We start from the raw sequence: 23,718 nt of genomic DNA, 5'->3' as shown, positions 1-23,718 counted from the left end.
AGGGGGCGAGGGGAGGGGAGGCAAATCTTCTGTGATCAAGTCATTGCATCCGTATTTGTTTCGTTGGGTAGATATGCAAAGAGGAAAAAGAAGAAGAAGGAGAAGAATAATAATGATAAGAAAAACTTTCTGTTTGTTTAATTTCAATTGCCCCTCAATCAGGCACTAGTATCTTCCCCCGTGGTTTTTACCGGTAAGCTACCTGCAAAATTATTCCTTTCTGATCCCAATAAATCTTCCCTCTCTCCACCCCCTCTCTCTCTCTCTCTCTCTCATTCTCCCTGTATCCCCCTTTCTTTCTTCCTCTCCCTCTCCCACATCTCTACCCTCCTCCCCTCCCCTTCCCCCTTCTCTCCTATTCCTTCTCTCCCCCTAGTCTCTTGTTAATAATACAATCTTTACAAAATGAACTGACACGCGTGTTAATACCATTTAGCTAGCATGGCTCTATTTCTGAAATGGAAATGAAACCGTTAAACATTTATAGTGTATTGAACAATGATTTAAGACTTTTAGTTTGCCTTACTCTACGTGCTATAAACACATTCACCCTGTGTCTAGACACAATTTAACAACAACAGCAACAAGAAACATTACGATGAAAGAGATTATATTGGCTATAAAAAAAAGGTCGCGATATAACTAGTCAAACAAATAAAGACTGGGGGTATTGGTAAACGGGACTAAACAATTATGTGACAAGACAATCGGTCGAAAGATGACAATATTTATAGTATTATCATTGATTTGATGACCCAATGACCCACTGTAGGACTTTATGCAATCATGGCTATATGTGACATAAATATTATTGGCGACTTAAAATGGCAATCATACAATTCTATTATCTCCAATCTTATTGCAATTAATCAATTGATTCTTGAAAGGCATTGTATCTTTCTGTAACATAATAACGATCGTACGTTACTAATAATTGTAAAGTTACGATTGATAGAAGGAGATATGAAAACTTTATGGAGGATTTACGTTTAGTTTTGGAGATATAATAATACAATTGCCTTTGACCGTAACTTGTTTACGTTACGGAGCCCCATTGACTTGCGCACGTGTTCGGTTTTCAAAACAAAATTGCGATTTTTCTTGAAATACCAATGACAGTCGCTTATGTATATGATCAAATAGTCCATTCAATCGAATCACTTTGACCCATGATTTTTTAGAATTTTTTTTTGAGATTTCCCCCCTTTTTGGTCAATAGCATTTCTCCCCCCCCCCCCCTTTTTTAAACAAATTTTTTTTCTTACTTTTAAGACAATACTTTACAAAATCTTCTGGTTTAAATACAAGTCCAAGATAAAATGTTTTCATTAATTGTGCAATGAATTTTATAAAATGTATTAATGGCACTGTGTTAAGTCGTTTGTCATGCTACTGACCGAGTAATAGATAAACCTTCGCAATAATATAATTTATTCCAATAATCGCAAAGGTTATTTTGACTTCAGCATTTGCATTGGCTTTAAAAACAAAAAGGCATTTCGTTAAGATTATGTTCTCCCATTTCTGATAGAAATAAGTAATGAAATATATTTTTTGTTAGAATGCAAATGACTTGTACTTTATCTTGTGAATTTACACCGATCTATGCATATATTATACAAAAGGAATATTCACACCCTCTAAGAGCGATAAAATCATTACTATAAAAACAAATGAAGCGAAGAGCATAGTTTTCCTAACATTTCATAAAGTCAATAGTTTATATAAAAATATAAGTAAAGTAGATTATTGATATCCCCATAAAACCAAGCATATAAAGTTGCTCAAAAAAAGAGATTCTGCGGCTTTATTCCTCTATATTGATATTAAAATTATTCAGCACATATACCTTCCTAAAACATATACAATTATTGTATAAGACCTAACAACTAACCCTCTATTTCTAATTGATTTTGTCTGTGCATCAGGAAATACAAGTCAATATTATTACCATTCTTATAATTATCATTAACACTATTTACTCTAGTTTTTTCTGATGTCGCACATAATAATGGCACATGAAATATATATGTCGAGCATTGGTCAGTCGTTTGTAACACTGACCATGGCTATAGACATGACGGCGGCCATTTTGTTTTGTCTACTAGTACTCCTTCAGGTCCAAGACATCTTTAAGATATCGATCTGGAAGGATGACGTAATCATCTTCTTTTCGTCCAAGAAGAAGGAATCTTCTGGATCGTAGTTTGTCCTTCAAACCTCGTCCCCCCTCGATCTCAGGCAACTGAAGACGATACACGGCACTGTATAAGGAAGAAAATGTTCATTGTCTAACTAACTCGAAATGTTCCTGTGGAATGGTGTGGTGAAATGACTCAATGCTCTATAAACATATGCACTGACTTGTAATTTTGATTTAGATTCTAAGGCAAGAGAGTTGATAGTGCTAAAATGTCTGGAAGTATGTTGTCAGACTGGTATTAAGATAAACCAATTAGTAATACTGTGTCAAAACTACCAAATTTATTTTCTCAGACTCGTCTTTGATTTTAGAAATATAGCAACATACTGTAAATGCATAATTGCAAGCGCCTGAAAACGTATTCCTTTCTATAGAGTAGCTGGAGGTGAACAATATAGTAACTTTTAGACACCTTTTCCGCAAATTATTTTCTAGCTAATATCTGTTCACGAATTATATTAGCATGGCTATCATTCATATTGCTATTCGCCAACATGTAGAAAGTCTGCATAAATTAGCTGGTTATTAACTTGACTTCAAAGTGTAAATATAAATAAGGTAAGCTCAAGGGTCTTCAAAATATCAAAATAAGACATTGTTATAACTTAACACGAATGTTTTAGTAATTTAATTGCAAATGCAATAGCAAAGTACTTCTTTATTCTGTTCCTATAGAAATTAAAATAATTCTAAGTTCAAGATGTAAATAGTGATGGATGATGTATGCGTACCGTGGATCATCTTTTTTAACCAGTTGCTTGATTTCTGAGAGATAAGACTCAAACTTCTTCTGACACAGCATGGGGTCCCAAAACCCCTATAAACAAAACAAATCGGTAATTGATTAAAATTAGTACATCGATTCTATGTATACATTTCACATAACAATATATGTAAAATCCTATAAAGACGAAGAAAAAAAAGGCGAGTTTGTAATTCTAATACTAACAATAGTGTCAACTTATCAAGCGCTCATATCCATTCTAAAAGACTGCTGAAGGCCTCTGTACCATATCAAAATAATTGTATAACATTAAAACGACAACATAAAGAAATGGTGCTTATTAAGTTTCTTCTTAAATAGTTCAATCGATGATGATTGTCTCAAATGTAATGATAAAGCGTTCCATAATTTGGGTGCAATATACGCAGAAGCCCTGGCCCCCATTTTTGCATCTTCTGTCTGTAGATCAAGTTTTAGATACAATTTTGAACATCGAAACGGTTTCACTAATAAATGTGTCCGACCTATGTTGTATGTTGTTTGCATTGTTGCGTTGTTCCTTATCGTTTTTTTTCCTTTCTAGCGGACCTCTTGTCTTGTCGGGGGGGGGGGGTGCACACGCACCCCTCTTTGTTTCAAGCCTGGATTACCAATAAATGGAGGCGGAAATGTAAAGAAGAGGAAAAAGAGGAAGTGAGAAGCCTTACCATTGATTTCAAAGACAGCTCATTGGTCTTCATGGTCTCGACTGATGTTATGATATGCCTTCTATCATCTCTCCTACCACATATCACTTCAGGGACGCCAGTCATGTAGGCCTGCGACCACCATTGTAACGTCTTGTACCTGCATGAAGACAAGAAACCATTTTGGTAAAACTTCCACCCAATTGAACCTCCAGTTGAAAAACGCCTCTGACGTACCCAGCATACGGTGAACATGGACGTACCCCCCCCCCCCCCATCGTCTCATTTTTCATTTTAGTGAAGGACCAGCTCAGTATCACCACAACGCGAAACTGCTACATGCATTCAGCCATCGCCTAGGGAGGTTCCGCTCCTATTATCATGTGTAAATATCATATACTATAATTTCTGTATACGACCTGCGCCATCATACCTTATAAAGGATTAGTATTTGCCCTGTTGATCATGATAATCGATTCGATTATGGAGACATTTAATTTGGTATTTAAAGCTTATCTGCATTAGTTTGGCCAGGTGGGATTAGACCTCCCTACATGGTCACTGACAGGTGGTTGTTTCACCAAATCAGCTCTCACTTAACATTAGAAGAAGGGGACCATGTGCATGGGACTAACGGGTACAGCTTAGGCATTGTTGTCTGTATAGAGGACGCAAGTAACTACACGCAGTGCAGTCCTGCTTCAAAAAAATAAACCCGTTCTCCTAACTTCCATGGAATAATTTACTCCAGTTGGTAATTAGAAAAATTGTACACGTCACATTCTTCATTTATTTTCTATAATACGTAGTTGAGTAGTAAAATGTAAAACAACGTAAAATAAACCTCCACTATTGAACTTATTTTCTGGGGAAGAAATGGAAAATAATAGACAAAGAGATGGTTAGAGAGAGAGAGAGGGACAAGGAGGAAGAAGGGGGGGGGGAGGGAGACATGGACACAAAATATTATTATATTTATATACAGAGAGTCAATATAGCAAGAGCGATATTTTGTCACCTGTTGAAATTTGCCAGGGGTTTCCCTTCGAGATCATGCTTTCTGGTTTTGATGCAGACATAGTTTTCTGGAGGTGCCTTAGTCGAGTCCTTTCGTTCTGCCTGGACTTCGGTGCTGAGAATGATACGGTGATTGCCATACTGTTTCTTCATCACCGCTACATACTCGGCGTATGCACTCACTGGTTCGTCGAGGTCTGGCTTGCTCCCATCAGCTTAAAGAGAGAAAGAAAAAAAACAAGAGTGTTTGGAAGTTGGTGTTTGCTTTCAGGTGAATACGAAGTATTAGTTTTAAAAAAGCACTTAAATAAAACTCAATGTTTCTTTATTAATTTGTGTTTAGTCTGTGTTGTTTAAACAGACTAATCTCTTCAGTACATAAAACTGCTCTGTAAGAGAGCTCTCTTTACATAACACAATTTAAATCTAATGAAGAAAACAAATATAGGCCTATAGTAAATTATTAGAACACATTAACTAAAAACAAAAACAAGAAACAAAATATATTGATAGTGGAAACGATTAATTTTTTTTTAATTTTATCAAGTCTTAATTACACATTTCAACTAAAATATATACTTTTATTATTAGAGATTAGTAGTTCGTATGACTAAAGACTCATGTGCTGTAGGTCTAAAGCGGTGGCAGATTCCCCCTCCGCAAAACCCAATCGGGCATAACCCTTTTAAAACGGGGGGACCGCACTATTTTATTCTTCTTCCCAATTCGAGAGATTTTATTTCTCTCTCTCTCTCTCTCTCTCTCTCTCTCTCTTTTATCACTTTTGGGGGGGGGGCAGGGGGCGTGGATCCGCGCCTGGGCTGACGGAATAAAATAGATTACTGGCATGAACATCTGCACAGCTCACCGCTATGCCCAGGATAGAAGTAGTTGGAACGTCATCATCAATAGGGTCACAAAGGATCAGTCATGACTCGTAAAACGACGACGACGATATATCACATTTCAATTCTCCTTCGAGGTACAGTGATCATGATGATACAATTATCATGAGTAATAGAACCAGAGTATACAGAAAGATAGACAGAAATAACGTAACAACCAAGAACTTACGACTTGTGATGCACTGAGCAAACTTCTTGCCGCCAAATCCAATCTCCATTCGCTGCGCAGATTCCGTAAACATCTCCTTGACGTTCTCAATATAGTAGGTTCCCTTACAGAGTGTTACAAGGATTTCAACCTTTTCAAGGCTCTCCGCCGCACGAAGAAGACGACAGAAAGATCCTCTACGACCTACAAAATCAATGTCGAGCCTACCAATTATATTATTGGACAAAAAGATTGAAGGAGTCATAATACGTAATTACTCTTACGTTTACAAAAATGAAAATTCACGAAAAAGTATTTAGAAAAACGAGATTATGACGACTACTACAGGTGTACCTTCAACATTTCGGAAACACTACCCCAAAACATGGTTCACATCATTTCCAAATTTGAAGTCAATTGCTTTTCTAACAAAAGTTATAGCACTCTAAAGTTGAAACAACTTTGATGAGCCAAAATGGCAAATTTGGTTGCTTAGGGCTGTCTTTTTCTTAGCAATGGTGACATAGTGACACACAAAATAGATAGCGAAAAGATGCTATCAGCATGCAGATAAATATTTTTGATAGGAAGTTTCAGAAGATTTTAATGATATATATCTCTTAGTTCCCGTTGCTATGGTGATAATATGCCGATACATAATGTATTCTCAGAAATAAAACTAGGATATAGTTCAAATAATACATAAGAAAAGACACGTTCTATATGTTTTACCCCGCCCCCATCCCTTTGCCGTTACCACCACCTTACTTTCTAGATGATCCTTCTGATTCCAAAATCTTCTTTTCGATGAGCTCATCTCGATGATCACAAAGCCAGTCAAGAACTGGGCTCAACGACATCGGTACAACACCAGATGGCTTTCTATCAGTGTATTCTCTAAGCCCATGAACGAGGTCGAAATTAGGCTTGTCATCGTCAGGTTTGACGAAGAAGCGACGTTGACTCAAATCGTTTCGATATCTCTCGTCTTCCCCAATCGAGAAGTTCCCAAGTACCTCATAATTGTTGCTTATGCCTGTACTGCCAGCCATGTCCCCGTCGAGATTTAAAACAAAATACTTGAGATGATCGATACAGGGCCCGATCTTTGTAATTTACTGGTACATGTATAAATTAACTAGCGTTGAAAACAATTTGTATGGGCGTATCCCTAAAATGCATACCCACGCCATAACATGACAACAATAAATTGTTAGATACAATGTATTCTCTGATAAAGATGTTTGCTGTTAACGCTGGTAACCGATTTCTCGCAAAACACGTAAAAGTGTCAAACAAAATCATTACAAAGTGTATGTAATGTAATTATCACGTCGCGTCATCATGTTCGCTATCACATACAGTTTAATTATTTCGTCAATTTTCAGTAGCTTGAATGTATTATATTCGATGTATGTTCTTATTATATCACTGATATTCAGTCGCTTTGAAGAAGGCTATACCTTAATAGTGTGTCATGACCGGGGAATTCCACGTAATTATACCTTAAAGCCTAGCTGTACTAGTTTGGCCAGGAGGGATTAGACCTCCCTGCATGGTCACTTACATGTGGTTATATCATGAAATCAGCTTTCAATTAACATAAGAAAAAGGGGACCATGGGGGATCAACTGATACTCTTTAGGCATTGTTGGCTGTATACAGAGGACGCAAGTAGCGACAAGTAGTGCAGTCCCGCTTAAAGGATTAGTTGAGCTTTGTTGCAGAGGTCGCTACACAAAATAATTTTTGTGAGATGATGAAAAACTGATTGTCCAATTTGAAAGAACATACAATGCAAATGACGATATCATTTTTGTTTGATCAAAATCGGTTCAGAGACGGCTAAAATATACATAAGTATAACCATCCCCAATATCATTTGTGGGGCCCCACAAATATTCGATAATTTTGAACCAGCCGTTGAAAAAACGAGATAGCGCCTAATACGTTTTATTCAAGCCAATGCCAAAAATTGGATTTTGTAGGCTTTATCGTGTTGGTTATACATTATACGCAGAACCAGTCGACCCTGTATTTTTATCATACATTAATTAACTAACGATCACCGTATTTAAAAAAAAATGCAGCTGAATTGGTATGATCGTATTTAATCTAAATTTTACACATTTTGGAGTCTAAAATGATAACCATAGCAATTCTAGGTCCTTTAAAAGAGCATTCGAAATGTCGAACAAGAACAAAAGCCATGCACTTTGAAATCTATTAATATTTCGTGGCATGACTGGGGAATTCCACATACGGAATTCCCCAGTTATGACACAACCTATTAATAGCTTATATTGCTGGTATAGCCTACTATTATATGAATAGCGCACATGCATAATCCAAAACCATTATAATGCTTCCAGTCAAAGGCTGAATAAGCATTATTATTATAATCATTATTATCATCAATATTAATATTATTATTATTATTATCATTATTGTTATTATTATTACCATGTTTATCATTATAATAGTTATTATTATTATTGTGAAGGTCATCTTTTAGAGAGAAGACGTCTTTTGCCCGAATATCAACTTTTCAATTTCTGAATTTTGCGAGTGGGTGAAGCGACATTATAATGACTGTATGAGTTAGCACCCACGTCGAAATTGAGATAGTCTATTGAAATAAAATAACAATGTGTTAAGATAATCATAAAAAGATAACATAATAGAATCATATCAGATAGAAACAAAACCTCAAAAAAACACAAGGAAATCAAGAATGTACTTAAAGGTGACCATCAACGAAAAGTGTATGTTCCTAGCTGGCCAATACTTTTTTTTGTATATCACATTTTACTTATGTTTGACATTACACGTGTATGTCGTATATTTTGCATCATTTATTTTGTTATAGAATAATTTGTGACCCCCCCCCCATACACCCTCCGATCCAGGCTTTGGAATGTGTAACAGTGTCCGAATCGAGATACTATAATGTAGACTGCTCGCTCTCCTTTTCATTTTCGCTGGTATTACAAAATAAATGAAAAATGAACAAATGAATCAATAGATTTTACTGTGTATGGGAGTAATTTTAGATGTATGACAATAGGATTTGTTTTGCGACTTGATGAATTTTATTCGGTTCTAGGATAATTACCCCTGGAAAATCATCCCCAGCCAATTACCAACGGGACAATTACCCCGAAGACAATTACCCCCCGGGAAATTACCCCCTGGACAAATACTCCCCGAGGACAACTACCCCCCCCCCCGAAACTGAAATTACCTCCTTTGACAATCACAACCCTCCCCGAGGACAATTCTTCTCTGAAAATTATCCCCTTGGACAATCACACCCCGAGGGCAATTACCCCCTCCCCTGAAAAGTACCCCCTTGGACAATGATACACCTCCCCCAGGATTACCCCCGAAAAAATTAAACACCAACTTATTATCAGGGTGGAATTCCCCTTTAATGAACAGGGGGTAATTTTGCCGGGGGGGGGGGGGGGGGTAATTCCCCTTGAGGGTAATTTATTTTCGGGGGGTATTTGTCCTCGGGGTGGTTGTCCTTGAGGGGGGTAATTTTCCAGAGGGGGGGGGGGGGGGGGGAGGGGGATATTGTCCTTGTGGGTAATCTTCCGGTTCTGGGCGGTTATACGCTTCGATCCCACCTCAGTTCTTTCTTTTTTTAAAAAGGAGGGGGGGGGGAATACTCCCTTACATTGTTCTGTTTAAATTTAATTAAACTTAATTTCCCCTTTTTCTTGTTCATCCCACTTTCTCCTTTTTATTATAGTTCTTTTCCCTCTGTGGTTGTCGGTTTTTATAATATACCATTTCGTAGTTAGCACATGGGTCAAATAACCCCAAATATCCACAAATGTTTTACTCATGGAGAAGTCCCACTTTGTGTATTTTAGAATAATCAATGCCAAAGTCATGTATGTGCTTCATGAAAAGCTTTTGTTTGCCCTCTTGTTTCATAAGAATGTTCTGCGGGTGCACACATGAATAATGATTACATAACATGAGCCCGTATTCCTGATGGCGCTATATTAATAAAGCTTAGAGTCAGAACTCAGAAGCATCATCATTAGTGTATTTGTGAGTAAAATCGGATAAATAATAAGGTAGCTACACAAATTGCCAATTTTGGTTATCAGTTTGTAACGACACTGCCTCACTATTTATCAATTGCTTTATATATCTTTTATCCCTTTAATTTCCCTTTTTATCCGCCAAATTTGATTTCCGCATGCCTTTGCCCAGGTTATGTGATTTGTATCATATCTGCGTGCATGACATTCCACAAAATCTTTTATGAACTTGGAAGATTTGATAATATTGTCTGAATATTGTATATTCATACTCATTGATTTTTATATTAATAGTTCACATTTTCGTGATTTAATAGAATTTAAAATATAACAAAAAAATCCGTATTAGTGCATCCACACGAAAACATAAAGCCTATTTTTATCGATATAACTTGGATGCTATTGTGAGGAAATAAGATTTTTAGCGGGAATTATTGGAAATTTATATATTATCAATATAAAGAAAACAATTGGCGGATAGTGAGGCAATCATGTCACAGACTCATGAGTGAGTTGCCGATTCGTCTAGTAACTTATTTTTAGAGTGGACTTGCCCTTTAATTCGTCTTCTTACTTCGTCCATGGACCCATGGTTCGTCCGTATCCTTTTTGTCTGATAATCTTTTATAATATCCATTATAATTAAGTTTAATGACTTGTTTGGCTATTAATCATTTCGTCTAATGTATTCAGGTTGCTATATAATAATGATAGTGCATTTACTATATAATAATAATAATAATAATAATAATAATAATAATAATAATATTCCGCTTATATAGCGCTTAATACAATGTCTCTAAGCGCTTGACAGATTTACTATTGCGTCGGTCGCGCATTGAGTGCGGCATGCCCGCACACATTTTGTGCACAATCTCCTCTCCCTGGAAAGCATTCCAGCCAGGCGTATATACTTGCATGACGCCCAAAAACTGTATGAATTTTCTGGTCACCAGTCCTTCGGCGATTTACAGCATTACTATAATTATTATTATTTTTTAAATATCGGTCACTAGCTAGTGGGTAAAACGTAGGCCTTTAACCATGGACCTTCTCTTCTAAAATAATAAAATAAGTTGTTTACGAACTTGGTACTTAATTGGTACTTGGTTGGTTGCACGCCCGCCCCCCCCCCCCCCGGCTCCGGAATCTGCCCGGACTTTACACACCGACTTATGCTGAAAGAGGGGGGGGGGGGGGAACCAAAAGGCTCGTATAACAAACAAAAAAAGATCTGCTTTATACATACCTGACTAATGCTGAAAGGGTGGGGGGGGGGGGGTTGGTCCTAAAAAAATACTCGTCTCGGATACAGCAATATTTAAAATAAAATAAAATGGAGAGAAAGATGCCCCAGTATGTACCCCAGCCTTTTCTCTTACTTTTGTTAATTGGTCGATATTGTGCGATTTTTTTTTAAACACCTTCCCATTAAACCATCTCTTGGGGTGGATATGTGCGCATTATAAATGTTGTTGTTATTATTATTTATAATTTCTTATCTTAGCCTTGGTCTATTTTCAGGGGAGGAAAAAAGTTAAACCTGTGACTACTCCAGGGGAGTATATCCTTGTTTTTGCAACTTGTGGCTATAGGCTGTAAGCAGAGAGGGCGGAGCGACTTCCAAAGTGTGTGGGGGGGGGGGGGGGGGGGTGGGGCACCAACAAAAAAGGGCACTTTCTGGAAAAAGGGCGCCTACAAAGGGAAATCTCAAAGCGAAAATATACAATTTTGTAGACATTGGTATATACCCCTATAATTTAATTACATTATCAGGGATGATTTCAATATTTGTTTCTCTTTATAATTATACATAGCATAAAATATTGCCTAAGCATCATACCTTGCAGTTGGGTGTGATGGTCGAAAAAATCATTTGCGAGCGAGCAAAGCGAGCGAGGAAAAAAAAAGATTTGTGAGGTCGCAGTGCGAAAACTACATGTTATAATAAAGAGGAAAAACCCAATCCTCATCGGGTTATAAATAAGCACATTATCATAACAGCAGACTGAAAAGGCCTTTGGTAAATAACATAATTATAACATCTATAAATGTGAGCGAGCGTATCGAGCGAGCTTTGGGAGATATTGTTCATAGTCGCTTGAAATTAGGGGGGGGGGCACGTTTAATGATGCGAGAAAAAGGGGACACTTGGTACTTGGTACTTGGTAGGATTCCTCCAAAAGACGCCGTAAAGGTGTTTAAACTGGAGGTGTGTCGTTGTGTGCGGCCACCAACGTAAGGTGCTGGTTTTAAGTTGGTTTTAAGCGTTTTAAGCGCACTTATCGAAGGGATAAGATACTTATTAGAAAATAAAAGGAGCACGTGTCAAAGTACAAAGGGTAATTATCAGAGGTGAAAACGGGGCACTCACCAGGGATGAAAAAGGCACTTATGAGAATGGAAAATGGGCATTTGTCGACGGAAAAGAGGCAACCCTCAGATTTTTATAGGGGCATTTATGAAAAAGAGATAGGTTCCTTATAAAAAAAAAAAAAGGGGGGGGGGCACGTATCATTGTTAAAAAGAATAAATGTCAGAGGTGAAAAGGGGCACTGCGATATATGAAAAGAGTCACTTATGAGAATGAAAAAGGGGCACTAATAATAAAGGGAAATGTGCTGCATTTGTTGAAAGAAAAGGGGTACCGATCAGATTTTGATAAAAGCATTTATTAGAGGTGAAAAAAGCACTTATCAGGAGGAAAAGAGGCACTTGTCAAAATAAAACGAATATCTCTCAGAATTGAATAAGGTCATTTACCAGACATGAAAAGGGGCACTAGTATGAGAATGAAAAAGGACTATTTTCATAGGTGTAAAGGGGCATTTATGACAAGGGGAAGGGCTTTTTTTTTTTAAATGGGGGCACTTATTAGAAAGGAAAGGGGGCAAATGTGAAAATATAAGGTGCGCTTATCCGAGTTAAAAAGGTAGTTATTAAAAGGGAAAGGGGCACTTCTGACAAAGGAAAAGGGGCAATTGTCAAAGTAAAAGGGGCACCTTTAAGATTTGAATAGGACAATTATCAGAGGGGAAGGGGGCGTTTAACAAAAGTGAAAAGGGGCGCTTCTCGTATCCGAAAAGGAGCAATTACTAGAGATTAAAAAGGGCATTTATATGAGAATGGAAAATGGACACTTATTGCAAAGGAAACTGGGAACTTGTAAGGGAAAAGAGGTACGTGTCAAAATAAAAGGGGCACATGTCAGAGCTGGAAAGGGGAGGGGGCAATTTTAAAAATTAATAGGGGGCACTTATCAAAGTAATAGGGGCACTTTTTATGTAAAAGGGGGCGCTTCTTACAAAGTTAAAGGGGCACTTTTTCTATGTGAAAAGGGGCACTGTTTGGGTACTTGAATAAGTGGGGGCACTGTGCCCCCCCCCCCCGGGCGTGCCGCCTCTGGCTGTAAGGGAATTTAAAAACAAATCCTGATTTATCGATATATTGCACGGTTTGCAACACTTTTTTTACAGATGCATTGCGGACGGAGTAATAGCGGACGGAATTCGTGATTGTGCGTATATCGTGGCCGTGCTTGCGCGTTGAAGAAACATCGAGATCTGTACAGTGACGCAATAAACATGGCGTTCTTTGGTATGGGACCGCGACCGAGTGCCTCAACTGACACAAAGCTGTACGACCTTCTCGGAGTGCCACAAAATGTAGAGAATACAGAGTTGAAAAAGGTAACAGTCTTGGTTCTTTAAGTTTGAGATGGACAAATATGGGAGTAATTGAACGTTCCTGCAAAGACATTGAGTTTTCTTAGTTTCGGTGGTGGGGCAGAAATGAATGGCAATGCTGTATGCTTGTACTATAGCCTATTGCATGTGTGTGTGTGACATACACGCTACATGTATGTGCCTGTGACTCGGCAATATTAAACGGCCATGTCACATGTGTGTGTGTATGCGTGCGAGGAAGTCACGCCGGTTGAATACCGGCATTACTGATGTCGTATTCCGCCTGTACATGGTGCTGGTGTAAGTTGGAGTGTTCGTTTCCATGTGTACCTAGTAATTTAAATCGTTGTTAATGTCTGGTCATCATTTATAATATGTGTAACTGCCACGATTGTTTTTCAGTTTCATTCTAAATCAATTAGGGTATAGCGCGCCCGGTATTCGGTCACTTAAGTTAAGGGGAAATCGCTAATATTTTGATTTCTTACCTCTTTTATTTGGCAATCTACCCATCAAAAGAAAAGAAAATTATTCCTCTAACAGGATTTTATAGTCACTTGAAATATTGAATGATGATAAGCGAAATATTGAATGATGATAAGCAAAATATTTCTGTAAGAAGACGGAGCATTTTTCTGCCCAGAATTTTGTCGCGCCGAATAGAATTCAATTTGTGCGTGGTATCTCTGTTGCCAAGGAGCGAAGCGTATTTGCGCACTATTTTCACACAATTGCGCGACAAGCATAATATTCATTTTCATGTTCACTGTTTCGGAGGTAGTTTTCTGCCTAGCGAGGCAGTTTTCGGCCGTATGAATGAAGGTAGTCAATAGGGAGTGCACGCCATGCGTTCGCACAGGCTCGCTGTGGTACAAAAAAATAAGATGCGTGCGGCCATAGCACGTAATCCCCTCTGCACGGCTCAAAACTACACCTGCGGATACGGTGATCAGAAATTGGAATCTAAACTATTTACAGAGATACGGCGCTATAGTTTGAGCTTGCGATACTCAATAAATCTGACTCTAAATCTGAAAACTTCTTGAAATATAGCTCATTATATGGTACCCATATTCCTTAAATGCACGCGTAAGATATTCGACTTTTCAGATTTGGGTAGCAGGACCGCCGATTACATCGCTAAAATGTGATGTTTAAGCATACATTTTCCATTGCAAATGTGGTTCTCCAGTGACTCTGGCATGTTATTGTATGTGTGTGATATGCTATTATGCAATGCATTTTAAAGGGATTTTACCATGCATCCAATGGACCGGTTCTTATTTTTTTTCTCTCCCATTGTATTATCTTTATATCACAGGCGTATAGAAAACTTGCAAAACAATTTCATCCAGATAAAAACCCTGAATATGGAGAAAAGGTAAGTACTTGTTAAAGAAATCTAAAGTCAAAGTAGATATCTTGGATGTGATTTGATGAATAACGAGACATGCATAATTCTAATATGTTGCTTTCTTGTGAAAGTGCAGTATTAATATGAGGGGAATCAGGTGAACATTGAAGGTCATTCCCTAGTCCTCTCATTACATGTATGAGGGCCTTGAATTATTTTGTCCCCCAAAATAACAGTGAGAAAATAAAAAAATGTTTCCAGGGAATGCCCTTCTAAAGTACTGTAGTGCATGCTGTACAATTAAATATAAAGGAGGATGTTTGCATGTTCACTGTGCAACTTCATTTTATATCATGTTCAATGATTATTTGAATGGTATTTGTGTGCGGTAATTTCTAGTCATGGAAGTATACTTGATGAGTTGAAGTACAAAGTAACTGTCCCAATGTAGATAGTGTTCCTTGTACATTTAATCTAATAGGTGAAATCCTACAAACACTGTGCAACAGCTACTGATAATTTACTAATGTACATGAATCAAATGCTTTTTTAAAAACAATAATGTGGGATGTTTAATAATGAGATACTAGAACAATAATCACACAAAAGTTAAACCTTGCTACAAACATTTGTATGCACTTTGCCAAATTATTGAATGTCCAATATATTTGAAATTCATGAGTCAAATTTTTTTCTTCTTAATTTAAATCTTTTTCGGAATAGGGATTCAAATTCTTAAGTAGGTTTTTTTTCTTTCTAAAAAAAAATTTTCATTTACAAATCAGGGCCTCAGTACTGTTGTAATGCACTCTCTCAATCCCACAATTATATTTGACCGTGTATCATCAAAAGTTGATAAATCTCTGTGTATTCTTCAAAGGAGCAAATACGAAGTATTATCTTTTTTTCCCTTCATAATTTCCTTTCTCCAGTTCAAAGATATCAGCTTTGCATATGAAGTGCTGTCAGATCCAGAGAAGAGAGAAACCTATGATAGCTATGGATTGGAAGGATTGAAGGAAGGAAGAGGTGGAGGAGGAGGTAAGAGATTAGTCATTTATTCATTCATCCATCATGTCTTTCTTTCATGTCCTTGTGAATTTGTCATTCTTTGGTGAAATGCGGCACGAAATACATCAACTCTTTTTTGTTGTTGTTACTGCTTTGAGCCTACAGTGTATGATATATGTTTTTGCACATTTTAAACAAATTTAGGAGGGTGATATTCGATCCATGATATCTCATATTTTACACTAATTTATTGAGATCAATTACCAACAAAATGGACAGGAAAATTCTAGATTACAAATGATGTGACTAGAAAAGTTATCGTCAAAAGAATTCTGGCGATATCACATCCACAATTTAATGTCGGATCGGCGTGTGCTACAACTGAAGAAAACGAGCTATCAACCAAAAGTAAGATAAATGCATTAATTGGAATGCAAAATGTACAATCAGTTGGTATCACTTCTTACCCGCAAGTTTGATGAAATTTTCTCTTGAAATTTAGATTTCCAGACCCTTGTCGGCAAGTTCATAATTTTAGGAATGGACGCATAATGCTGCAAAAGTTGCTGATGTTTTGTTAATACTCGCCCACTTTCAAAGAAAATTGTGTCATCGGGTAGTACTATAGGTTCCTTTTTCCATTGGTGGTATCAGATTTTCAAAATCTTGACTATTTGTTCGCGATATGGAACTCTGTGTGAACTAACAATTATACATATTGCATTTGGGCTAATCATGGTTGGTCAGAAGTACAAGTGATTCCATACTACCGTATGTCTTTTAAGATTGTTTGGGCCAGGGAAATAATTCTTGATTGATACCCTTCTGAGATGTTCTGAAAAGAAGAAATGACATTTGTTCAATGTATGTGAATGTACTCATTCTAATTTCAATTTCATTTTAGGGGGTATGGAGGATCTCTTCTCCAGCTTTTTTGGTGACAATATCTTTGGAGGTGGAGGTCATCCGTTCGGTGGAGGAGGAAGGGGAGGTTCCAGACGACCAGGAAGGAGGAGAATGAAAGGAGAAGATACAATGCATCAACACAAGTGAGTGAGCCCCCATCTTGGTCCTTTAGAGAAGTTCATTTGTGAAGAGGATTGAGAGAGAAAACAATAATGGGAGGGGGGGGGGGGGAGGGGGAGGCAAAGAAGCAAGCTCTAATTTAAAATAATAAAAGAAATAAAATACGGGAAAATGATACTGTCATTGATAGTATGGGAGAGAAGGAGGTGGTGGGTAATTGGAAAATATGATTGTATTTGTGACGTGATTAGTATGCTAATTGAAATGTTCAAATGCAAATCAGGTCTGCTTCTGTCCCTTCAGCCTCATCTTTCATTGAAGCAGATTTCTAGGGTTAAATCTATAATTATATTATATGAGTAGAGAGGAAGTGAATAGTGAATAAAAGTAACTACTGCAAATGAGCAATGCAAAGAGGCAAACAAATCAGATAAAGTGTTAATCACTTAAAGATGAAAATGGAAGATGATCACATTTCTTATGACTCTATAATTTTATTATCATACAATGATTCCATTCCTCTCCCTCCCTTTTTCTGCAGAGTATCTCTTGAAGACTTGTATAATGGGAAAGTTGCCAAGCTGCAATTGAGTAAAAATGTAATCTGCGTGTCTTGTGGAGGGTAAGTTGATCTGTGTTTAGCATTCAGTAGTAAGCATGTTATTCATCAACTCACACATGTATCTATTTTCAGAATATCAGTTGATAGTGTTGTTTTGCTCCCCCCTTTGTAAAATAAAACAAAATAAATATCTAGTATACAGAGTTGACCAATCATTTATTTAATTTTGCTGGTAAAATTATCTTTTTTTAGGAGATTAATAAAAATGAAGATCCAGACATGTCGCATGAGATGTCTTAACTTTCAAAATGAAAGGAAAACTATTGTTTTGACCTTGCTTTAAGTAAGTATTTTGCAAGCATATGATTTAATGTTTTGTTATGGATTATATTTTCAGTGCTTGGGGCATGACAGATGCCATGCAACCTTGAAAGACAGCTATGTAGATGTAGATAGGCCTTTTGTGAGAGGTGGGGTGGGGGGGGGGGGGGGTCCTAGTGGATAGTGGATTTTTAGGTAGCTTTCCATGCTTACTTGTGTGGTAACTATAGTCAAATGGGGTGTTTGTTTAAGAATCTTACTGAAAGCGTTTTTCATGTTGTTTGTATCTGTAGTGTTGGGGGCAAGCCAGGTGCTATGCAGCCCTGTCGTACCTGCCATGGTAGAGGTATCAAGGTGACGATACGACAGCTAGGTCCAGGAATGGTCCAACAGATGCAATCTACTTGTCCTGATTGTAGAGGAGAAGGTATGTCTCTTTGTGATACTATGGAGAAAAAGTCTTATTCCAATGGTGATTAATACTACAGTACAAATAAACATACAGGTTTATAGCGAATTTAGTGACATTGAAACATTCAATGATTTTACTACATGTAACCTTTAGGTTAGTCACTGAATGCATAAGTGTGAAATCCTACTGTGTACTTTGATATTTTTCTTCATTGTTTCTGTAGTTTATTTTTTATTTGTTTAGCTTTACTATTTAAGTTGAAGAAAGCGCTATTTTGTTTTCTTATATATGTTTTAAAAACATCAATTTAATAAAGGAATTACTGATTATGTGCAGGTGAAATAACCTTTCAACGCTAAAACCTTTTTGATTTGTATTGAATGGAACTCTTTCAGGAGAAAGGATAAACGAGAAAGACCGATGTAAGAAGTGCAACGGGGTGAAAGTGAACAAAGAATCAAAGATCTTAGAGGTTCATGTTGATAAGGGAATGAAAGAAGGTCAGAAGATCACCTTCAGAGGAGAAGGAGATCAGCAGGTTAGTCCATGTTCATCTTGCAAACATCATATTTACAAACATGTATCAACAATACACTTTTATGATATAACTTTTCAATTGTAGTGCCTGTTTTTGTTGTTTATGTTTATGCAAGCATTGTTCCAACTTAATTTCTTGGACGAAGGAAGGCAATCTTTTTAATGTAATATGTTGCTAAAAGGGTTGAATCCTGATAGTGTTGTATATCCATTGTTGTGCTGCACTCATTTCCCACATGGTAAGAAAAGGTATTTTTTGTAAGAATTTCAAAAACCCTTTCCCAGACTAAGACTTTCAAGAGATGGTATAGCTTTAGATGAATGATAAGGGGAAACAATTGAAGTCGGCTATGAAGTGATTTGCATAAACACTACCATGTATCGCCACTTCAAGAAGTAGAGAGTACTTTACCTGTAGGATGCAGCTGTCATAATTATTCTAATTGACCCGAGTTCTGCATAATTATCCCACTAGTTCAGACATCTTGCCTATCCACTAAACAATGTTTTCCCTTTATTTTCAACTCGACAGCCGGATGTTGAACCAGGTGATGTAGTTATAGTGTTAGTGGAGAAGGAACATAACCAGTTTAAGCGTATTGGTAATGATCTGTACATGGAGCATACTATCGGTATCACAGAGGCTTTATGTGGATTCCAGTTCTCATTAACACACTTAGATGACAGAAAGATTCTCATCAAGTATCCTCCAGGAAAAATCATCCAACCAGGTAAGTTCTGTTAGCGTGTAAACATGAATAATTCAGGCTTTATTTGAATATCACAAATATATCCCTATGCACTGTGATAGAGAGAAAAATAAAAAAGAAAAGTGAGATGAGTAGGATAAACTCAGGATATTTCTTTAAGTTACCAATCAACATTGGAAGTTGTTCCTCAAAAGTATGTTTTAACAAGTGTTTTAAAATTGTCAACAGTATCACTATTCTTGGTAGTTTCTTGCAATTTAGTCTGGCAATTCTTTGCTGATGCAACCTTAAACAAGGGTAACTCATAACATGTGTATTTTATGGGTAGTAAGGAGAGACTTTTGAGAAAATTGAGGGTGAGGTTAGTGTTAGGTAAAGTGGTGTGGTTCTGACTCGGGGGGGGGGGGGGGGGGGGGGCGTTAAAGTTAAGAATTCATGTTCTAGAACCAGTTGAAATGCTTCTGAAGTTAGGTGACAAAGGCTTCCCTGGAAGTGTTGGGTCATTGATGAAAGTTTAGCATGTGAAAGATGATTACTAGTATACTACGGAGGATTCTGCTTGGATGAATATATCTAAAATCCTAGGCCCTGTACAAGAACAGTACAAGAGAATATGACTTTCTATACTTGTTGTGTTGCCTGTAACATGTTCCATTGTATCTCTCACATCCAGGATGTAAACGAGTTGTTGAAGGAGAAGGCATGCCCTTGTACAGGAATCCTTTTGAGAAAGGCAACCTCATCGTCAAGTTCAATATAGAATTCCCAGAGAATAACTTCACATCAGAAGATAAATTAAAGGTAAGCTCATTGTTTCATAGCTACGTGTCCAGTAAGCCCCACATTGATGTGGTTATATCATAATGTGGCAATGTTAAAATAGAGAAACCTGATGAGCTTGTGTCCTTGGTCAACTATATGTTAAAGGTACTAGTAATACAACATTCTCGGAAGGAATCTAAGAAGGAATCAGACTAGCTAGATCATGTTAGACGGGTGGTGATCTGTCTTATATATTAGTTGTTTGTTTGATCAGAGAGTGTTGTCCAAAATACATAAAATCATCCACTCATCCACTTATTTCATTATTGTTTCAAATGTTATGGTATCAGGCTGCATGTTAAACGCTCAAACAAAACATGCTTCCTTCTTCAGTTGCAGTACAGGCCACCGTCCGGTGTATTGTTGAACTGTTCACTAATCATTCAATGCATATATTCAACACGCCATTGTTTCGTATTAGAAGTATAGAATTTCCAATATGAGCTGCATATGGATAATACCACAGATATTATATACAGATGTATGCAAGGTCGTGGTTATTCTAAGTATAAGTCAACAAGATATATTTGGTAATGAGAGACTAGTAGTATGCCTATGATTACACACTTGTGTGTTTCTACCACTCAGGAGCTGGAGCAGTTGCTACCTAGACGACCTGAAACAGCCTCACCAAGTGAAGATTCCGAGGAGGTAACCATGATGGACTTTGAACAAAGTAATTCAGGTGGAAACTCTCGGGAAGCATACCGCGAGGATGATGAGGATGATGACCATCCAGGTGGAGGCCCTTCCGTCCAGTGCGCACATCAATAACACTATCTCGACTGTTTGGTCATATTGCATAGTACAGTGCTGCTGCTGATTCTCTATATATTGGCTGAGATGAAAGGCCTTTTGATGAGGGTAGGAGAGGGGAAGGGAGGAAATGTGATTGTTTTATTAGACCAGTGCCCATCGTTACTCTTATTTTCTTTCTATTTCTTCTTTTTAAAGGGTTTTGTATTCTTCTGTCATGCATAATTTAATATTTTAACACAGTAAGTCCATGTATGGTTAAAGGGAATGTGTGCAGATCTCTCTCTCTCTCCCTCTCTCTCTCTCTTTCTCCCCTTCTTTATATCTAAACTTCATTGGTATCAATTTAAACACAACACCTCAAATGTTTGACAGGATTGATTCCCTGACTCGTAAATCTGCAGTGTTGGAGAAATATAATCTAGTTTTATCACTTGTTGCTGAAATTAAATTCAAGTAACATTAGTAATTCATGTGACAGGGTGGGAGAAAACTCCATTTATATACTTTGTCTCTGTCATTTAGTAGCATACCCATTCTCTTTTGCTAGTACATGCAAATATTTAAATCTGCAATTTGCTTAGATTATAACCAAATCATGTTGAATTAGTCATAAAGGGAATCCTCTTTGTTAGTTGCTATGTAAAATAATTGAATTAAAAAAGTATTGACATGTAATTAATGCACATTAAAAAATGTATGTGTATAATGCCCCTAAAGATGTCTCATGAAAGATTCCAAAAGCTTTCAAGTTAAAGCCCCCAAATAGAAAATCAATGTACTAAGGTTTAAATGCAATATTTGTGCTGATTGACTATCTGAGTCTTAATTTCTTGTGATAAACTGGCGCGTGATATTCCACCTTGACTATGAGTGTATCCATGAAGAAGAAAAAAATTTCAATTATTTTCAAAAGACCTAAATGCCAGAAATATCACACTGATTATACCTTTAAGGTCTCTATTTGTTCTTTAGCCAGTCCTAAACAAAGTTGATGAATCTATTAATATATGTCTGTTTCTACTTTGCGATATATACTCACTAAATATGTAGGCTGTTATGATGTTGGTGTTTTTAAAGATTCTTTGAGATAATGATAGGTGGACACAAAAGTGATAAGCTGAATTATTGATTGTCAAGATTTTGTTAATGTCCAAGTTCTACATTTTGTGATAAAGTGAACAAATTTTTATCCTGACTTAGTTAGATTTAATTGTAAACGTAGCATGTTAAATGACGATAATACTCCACTTTTCTCATAAAACTGTTTTTTATTTTCCTTCCTAAATGTTTAGGTCAGTGTAAAGGCAACCACTATTAATGATCCTGACTGAAATTAATAGATCATTGCAAATTTCAGTACATTTCATTCTTGCCTTTTACTTCTCATTAACATTTTGGTAATAAATCTTTATTATGTAATGATGAATGAATATCCTGAAAGATTTTATGAAACTACACAAAAATAAAGTTAAGTGGTGATTCCTTCAGAAATCCACTATTTTAGGAAGAACCTTTTTTCTTACGCATGTAATTTTTCTCAATTTTGTTGAGAAAAGGGTTGGTTTTGAAAACTTTCATCAGCCCCTGTCACATTAATGTGCTTGCTTCCAACATTGCATAATTGTTACTATTACAAACATGTTTATTTTAAAACTCGGTTTCCACTAGATAGTTATGCCACATTTATTGATTTTTAGTGTGTTTCAAATTATTAATCAATTTTTTTCCTTCAATGTTCACTTGAGTTCATATTAATTTTATTCATGCACATGTATGTCCTTGATGTGTTTTTATTTTATGATTAAATTAGTTTTGTCCAAAAGTAGGAGTGACAGAATAAGAGTTCAATATAAAGAATCATTTTCTTGTATGTACTCATATTTATTGAATATAACTTTGATATTGACATCCATTTTGTATATTAAGGAATAGCAGTGAGTAGACAGTTTGACGTCATGTGTCATGAGATCTTTACAAGAAATAAGAGTATTGCATCACATACATACATACATGCCATGTACAGACCTTCCAGTCAGTTTAATAGCATATTGGGTGTCCTCTCAAAATGAATTGCATTTTCTGGTGGGACTCGTGAAAAGGAATTGTGTGTCTCGGCTTGGATACACCCTTTGTATGTACATATATCTTTTAAATCAATTCAAACAAATTTAACCTAAATGCTATAGCTCATTGATCTTGTCTCAAAATTGTAGTACATATGATAGCCCAAATGCTTTCTGAAAATGAGTATTTTATGAGACATACATGTTTGTTTATAGCCATTTCTAATTGCATTTTCCCCCTGCAACTTTGTAAAGCTTTAATTTATATGTGATATGTTTGTACTGCACAAATCAGTTACCTCATTGCTTAATTAAAGTTATATTCATACCCATCTCACACGGCTTATTTCATCAATTTTTCATAAGATGTTACGGTATCAAATAAAGAAGGCAATTACAGCAAATTTATTATCAGTTTATGTTTGTTATACTTGTATGACTTTGTAAATGCACATTTGTCATTGGACAGACATCCAACAAACACACATTAAATATTTGTGAAATCCCAAATGTAACAATATGAAATGTAATACTTTGAATGGAGAGGGGGGTCTCGATACTGTGTTATGTTATAAACTACAAAGAGTAAAAATGCATTGTCATTTATTAGGGATGCATGGACCTTGAACACATTGATGATGGTAAATGATGATGGAGCTTGTTACGACTTGGTACATCAGTCTTGTGCTTCATATCAGGAGTTATGTTTCTGTA

At 36.7% G+C, this 23,718-nt stretch overlaps 2 protein-coding genes across 2 annotated transcripts; one reads left to right on the top strand and one right to left on the bottom strand.

The window, feature by feature from the left end:
• Window positions 1-426: 426 nt before the first annotated feature.
• Window positions 427-6,843, bottom strand: LOC577963 (decapping and exoribonuclease protein-like). Its single transcript, XM_778159.4, has 6 exons — window positions 6,452-6,843; window positions 5,705-5,907; window positions 4,632-4,845; window positions 3,635-3,773; window positions 2,935-3,020; window positions 427-2,264 (listed from the first exon to the last, which is right to left on the bottom strand). Exons 1-6 carry the CDS (start codon window positions 6,733-6,735, stop codon window positions 2,105-2,107), a joined length of 1,086 nt encoding a protein of 361 aa, XP_783252.3. The 5' UTR covers window positions 6,736-6,843; the 3' UTR covers window positions 427-2,104.
• A 6,406-nt stretch (window positions 6,844-13,249) lies between these two features.
• On the top strand, window positions 13,250-23,423 carry LOC577887 (dnaJ homolog subfamily A member 2). Its single transcript, XM_030975916.1, has 10 exons — window positions 13,250-13,430; window positions 14,749-14,808; window positions 15,714-15,823; window positions 16,695-16,841; window positions 17,360-17,440; window positions 17,995-18,128; window positions 18,509-18,651; window positions 19,183-19,381; window positions 20,034-20,161; window positions 20,771-23,423. The coding sequence occupies exons 1-10, from the start codon at window positions 13,326-13,328 to the stop codon at window positions 20,954-20,956; spliced, it is 1,293 nt and encodes a 430-aa protein (XP_030831776.1). The 5' UTR covers window positions 13,250-13,325; the 3' UTR covers window positions 20,957-23,423.
• The last annotated feature ends 295 nt before the right edge of the window (window positions 23,424-23,718 follow it).

This window comes from Strongylocentrotus purpuratus, unplaced genomic scaffold (genome assembly GCF_000002235.5).
Source record: "Strongylocentrotus purpuratus isolate Spur 01 unplaced genomic scaffold, Spur_5.0 spur5_scaffold_8, whole genome shotgun sequence".
NCBI lineage: Eukaryota > Metazoa > Echinodermata > Echinoidea > Camarodonta > Strongylocentrotidae > Strongylocentrotus > Strongylocentrotus purpuratus.
Note: the sequence above shows the minus strand (reverse complement) of the source record. Positions and strands in the feature narration are given on the sequence as shown.

Coding starts and splice junctions, on each gene's coding strand:
- LOC577887 (XM_030975916.1), top strand. CDS start 13,326: ATGGCGTTCTTTGGTATGGGACCGCGACCGAGTGCCTCAACTGACACA. Junction 13,431..14,748: donor AGAATACAGAGTTGAAAAAG/GTAACAGTCTTG, acceptor TTTATATCACAG/GCGTATAGAAAACTTGCAAA. Junction 15,824..16,694: donor GGAAGAGGTGGAGGAGGAGG/TAAGAGATTAGT, acceptor CAATTTCATTTT/AGGGGGTATGGAGGATCTCT.
- LOC577963 (XM_778159.4), bottom strand. CDS start 6,735: ATGGCTGGCAGTACAGGCATAAGCAACAATTATGAGGTACTTGGGAAC. Junction 3,774..4,631: donor CCCCTGGCAAATTTCAACAG/GTGACAAAATAT, acceptor GTCTTCATGCAG/GTACAAGACGTTACAATGGT. Junction 2,265..2,934: donor GTTAAAAAAGATGATCCACG/GTACGCATACAT, acceptor TTCCTTATACAG/TGCCGTGTATCGTCTTCAGT.